At 39.2% G+C, this 4204-nt stretch overlaps 1 protein-coding gene across 1 annotated transcript in view; it reads right to left on the bottom strand.

Moving 5' to 3' along the window:
• Positions 1 to 4204, bottom strand: part of BPIFC (BPI fold containing family C) — a 39629-nt gene that overhangs the window by 30738 nt on the left and 4687 nt on the right. Inside the window, exons 2-3 of the mRNA XM_027871954.1 lie at positions 1125 to 1262; positions 171 to 291 (exon numbers count right to left, since the gene is read on the bottom strand). Coding sequence (XP_027727755.1) covers positions 171 to 291; positions 1125 to 1245 — 242 coding nt within the window. The 5' untranslated portion in view covers positions 1246 to 1262. The remainder of the gene's footprint in view (positions 1 to 170; positions 292 to 1124; positions 1263 to 4204) is intronic.

Genomic DNA, 4204 nt, shown 5'->3' with positions numbered 1-4204 from the left:
TCATTCATTCAGCAAGCATTTATTAAGTGCTTACTATTTGTAAGATGTAATGCTAGACCTGGGGATACTAAGGCAAAAAACAAACAATTGCTGCCCTCAAGGAGCTTACATTCTAAGGGGAAAAGGGGAAAATATTATGAATGGAAAGAATGTTCCTTTCTTTTACTTACTTTGAAAAATTATAGTCAACGTAGTCAACCTTTAAAAATTCAAGAGATTCAGAGCCTTTGAAATCAGGAATACCATTTTTCTTCACTATCGGCTCAATGGCTTCCATGCCGGCCTGCATACCTGAAATGGGGAACAAAGAGATTTGCTCTTAAGTGGACTGATAAAGTTTAGGAGTTTCTAGTCCATGGGCCTGACATAAGGACATATCAGATTTCCATACGGCAGCACATCACTCGGTATTCTCCAAAGCACAGTCCAGACACAGCTGCCCCAGAAGAACCTTAGTTAGGTCAGCCCTGCAAGAGGAGAGATGGAGAATTAGGTGGTTCCAGGGGATGGGACTGATATAGAATGGATGTGTCACATGCCCTTGCTGGTAAAATGTCACACAATCATAGAATTTGAGGCATAGATTTGACATCTAGCCTACATTTGCCTCTCCCCACCTTCTACTCATCACCCTTCTGACTGAACCTAGGGTTTTCCCCACTAATGGCATCACAGTCATGGAAGTTGGTAGTTGGGAGAGACCTTAGGAACCATTTATTTGAACCCATCCACAAAAAGCAATTTCCTCTATGTAGAACATAGCTGATGAGTGATTATGCAGCCTCTGCTTGGAGATTTCTAGGACTGTACAAGGTCTGAAGGAAGGAAAGGCCGCCATAACTGGGGGGATTGGAAAGGCTTCATCGGGAAGGCTTTTTAAAAACACATTAATTAGCAACTGATCTCTGCATGAGTGATGGCATTAATTATACAGTCCTTCTGCCACTCAGCTGTGAAGAAGGTGAAAAAACCAGCCCGAATCAAAGTTTTCTCTGTCTAGGGTTATTGGCCATTGACATAGTCTACATGTGTTACCCGACTGTCGTAAAAGGGATGTGTTCAGCAAATCCTATAGAGCTCAGGAGTGGGGAGTGGTTATTCTCTGCTAAAAGCTCAACGCTTACCATAGTCTAGGCCCTTCTGGGTAATCCTCAGTTTGATCCCAGGGTAAACCTGAGTGGATTGAATGAGAGGGTTCCACAAGAGGAAACAGCCACAGAGGACCAGGATCTTCTCCACCTCCATCTGCTCTTTGGAGTGACCTGTTAACCAATACTAATGGTTATTAAGTTATGTGACCTCCATTTTCCCATCTTAAAATTTAATATTTGCACTGCATACCTCCCCAGGGCCCGGTGAGGAAAACACTTCTGTACATTTTAGAAGCCCTATAGAAATGGAAATCATTGATGGCGTTCATTTTACGCAGAGAAGGGAATACAAGGAAGGTCAGAAAGAAACAAAAACAAGACAACTTTGGGAGTTACAGGTTGGACTTAGTCTATACTTAATAATGAGATAATATTTGTCACCAAAAAAAAGTACTTAGCACTATGCCTGATGCAAAGTAGGACCATATAAATGCTTATTCCTTTACCTAATAAGAAAAGCAAGCCATCCAGTTTCACATGCAATCTTTCTTTTCGGTTCTACCATGTCTATGGAAATGTCCATTTTATTGGGTGTTTGTATATTTTTGGATAAAGATTAATATGAAGATATGTATCACTCATTTTACCAGAGAGCACGCTCCATCAGTACGGGCACCATGTCTTATCTAAACTGTATTTTCCTCAGTCCCTAGCACTGTGCTCCCACAAAGAAAGAGTCTAATAAACATCTGGGGAGTTGGAAAAAATATTTATTATTATTTTAATTATTCCTAACAGCCTTATAGGGATAGGATCATAGGAGTTAGAGACAGAAGGAACTTTACAGATTATGTAGTCAAGAGGTGTCAATCGCATCCTTGACATAGTCTGGAGTACTGAGTACCAGACCAGAATGAAGTGTTACTGGGAAACATTTAAGAAAATAAATAAAAATGCCATAGGACACAGATAATATTAATATGTGGTTTTCTAAGTCAATATACCCAGCAGTGATCCTTATGCACACTTTAGTGGTCCACCATTTTGATTTGACATCAATAATGCAGTCCAATGCCCTCATTATACTGATGAAGATATTGAGGGCTGGAGATTAAATTATTTTTTATTAAAATAATTAAGTACTTAATATGAAAAGTAAATTTTAAGTAATTGGAGGTTCACAGTTTTATGAGCCATCATCTCCGTCTTATAATGCATACGGAAATGCTCATTTTATCAAATATTTGTTGAGTTCAGAATAAAAACAAAATTAAGTGAAAATTTCAAAATGAGAGGAAGTAATTTTATCAAGGTCACACCAAGAGTATAGAATAGATTTTAAATCTCAAGTTTGAAAGAACTGAGTATCATATTCCTTTATTTTACACATAAAAAAATAAGGCCCAGGGAGGTAAGTTTCTTATCAAAGATCAAAGAGCTAGTAAGTGTCAGGGTCAAGGTTTTGTACTCTCTGACTTTCTTTCCTCTGTATCTTGCTGCTACCTCTCATTTTCGCTGTCCACTTTTAGGACTTAGAGGAATCATTGGTCAATTTTATAGAAAACCTACCTTGACATCACACCCCCATTTTCTTCCTTCCTTCCTTTCTGCAATCGGGGTTAAGTGAATTGCTCGAGGTCACATAGCTAGCAAGTATCTGAGGCTGGATTTGAACTCAAGTCCTCCTGACTCCACTGTACTGCCTATCTGCCTGATCACATTTTCATTTTCTTAATGAACTGAGGTATAAAGTTAATCATCGCAACAAAAATATGTGCAAAATGTTGGACAGATTAGGCTAGGAGATAAGGGAGGTGAGGGGGCAGTTACAATCTATGACAGATGTCATTGAGGCAGGCACACATACCAAGGAAAGGAATGCTACTAAATAGTCACTCAACAAATACACATTAAATTAATAAGCAAACATTTTTTGGGGGTGGTAAGGGAAGAGGAAGTCATGGGAGTTGGGTATTTAGACAAAGGCAAGGAGCAGAGGAAGGTCGCTAGCTATCTCAGGGAAGGATTCATGGGTATAAAGGATGAAGCAGCTGCTTCAGGGCTGAAAGGAAAATGGTGGTTTTTTTTAGGTAGGAACAAGTTGATGGAGAACTGCAAGCATCCATTGTGGGGCAGGGAAGGGAGGCAGCATGGAACAGTGGAAAGTACATTGGTTCTGGATTCAAAGGACCCAGGTTCAAATCCTCCCTATAATATTCATTGTTTGTATGTCCTTAGTCAAATCATTTAACTTTCCATATCATAACAACTGTGGGAAGAAGGCTCTAATATTATCTCTACTATATAAATGAGGATGATAGATGTTAAGTGACTTGCCCAGGGTCACACAGCTAGTAAATGTCTGAGATCAGATTTGAACTCAGGTGTTCCTGACTCCACTTCTAGTAATCTTTCCATGGTGCCTCCTAGCACCTACTATGGGCAAAGTTAGGCGATAGGAGTGACCTCGCTAGGACTCCATGTCCAGCATTCTATCCACTATGCCGGGGGCCCAACTCTTGAAAGGCAACATTTATGAGAACCATAAAAGATGACCAAGGCCTTGAGGATCTGAGAAAATCACTTCTGCAAACTTAGCCAACTTGTCCGTGATATTGGATTTTCCTTTTCTTCAGTCTTGTCTCTTTCCTGATAAAATTAAAACAACTTGGTGCCCTCAGTTAAACTGTAGTCTTCACTTAGAGCATATAGCCACAAAGTCAAGGGAAGGCCACTAAGGTTGCTTATAGGTAGAAGTTTGCCTTTTCCCCACTATGGTGCTTAATAAATGATTGTTGATTGATTGATGTGGGAGGCATGGTACTGAGAAATGATAACAACGCAATTAAAAAACAAGAGAAACTTCAATATAAAAGGAAAAATGATCTAGGTCAGGGGTTTTTACCTTGAGTCTATGAACTTGTATGTGTGCTTTTACTATTTAGATAACTGTATTTCAATAGGATTGGCTTTCTTTGTAATTCTATGTGTTTTATTTTATGCATTTCAAAACATTATTTTGAGAAGGAATTCATTGGCTTCACTATATATATGTATAGATATAGATCTCTCTCTCTCTCTCTCTCTCTCTCTCTCTCTCTCTCTCTCTCTCT

The sequence above is a fragment of the Vombatus ursinus genome, unplaced genomic scaffold (genome assembly GCF_900497805.2).
Source record: "Vombatus ursinus unplaced genomic scaffold, bare-nosed wombat genome assembly UNPS02003292.1, whole genome shotgun sequence".
Lineage (NCBI taxonomy): Eukaryota > Metazoa > Chordata > Mammalia > Diprotodontia > Vombatidae > Vombatus > Vombatus ursinus.
The sequence above is the reverse complement of the archived record's forward strand: the minus strand, read 5'-3'. Positions and strand labels throughout refer to the sequence as shown.